A 274-nucleotide genomic window follows, 5' to 3' on the forward strand; every position below is an offset into this window, starting at 1 on the left:
CTGCTCAGTACGACCAGATACAAATACAAGTCTCAGCAAACCGTTTGATTCTCCGTTGTTGATTTTATTTTTAGGATTCGATTTCAACAGTACGTGACAATTTGCACCACCAAATCCGAAAGAATTAACACCAACGTAACCACCTTCCCAAGAAGTAGGTTCTGTGACGATCTTCAATCTACCTTCAATTATTGGAGTATGTTCTTTTCGCGGTGTTTTGAAGTATATAGTTGGTGGGATTATACCTGTTTCCATCGCTATTAACACCTTCAAA

The 274-nt window shown here is 38.7% G+C and overlaps 1 protein-coding gene across 1 annotated transcript; it reads right to left on the reverse strand.

Annotated features, from left to right (window-relative positions):
* Positions 1–3: 3 nt before the first annotated feature.
* On the reverse strand, positions 4–270 carry LOC106750393 (fatty acid synthase-like; the record flags this gene model as incomplete). The annotated part of the gene is made up of 1 exon (XM_014630726.1): positions 4–270. A coding segment is annotated over one exon (267 nt), but the record flags the coding sequence as incomplete, so codon positions are not given.
* Positions 271–274: the final 4 nt, after the last annotated feature.

This window comes from Dinoponera quadriceps, unplaced genomic scaffold (genome assembly GCF_001313825.1).
Source record: "Dinoponera quadriceps isolate SergipeBrazil2010 unplaced genomic scaffold, ASM131382v1 scaffold5525, whole genome shotgun sequence".
Classification (NCBI taxonomy): Eukaryota; Metazoa; Arthropoda; class Insecta; order Hymenoptera; family Formicidae; genus Dinoponera; species Dinoponera quadriceps.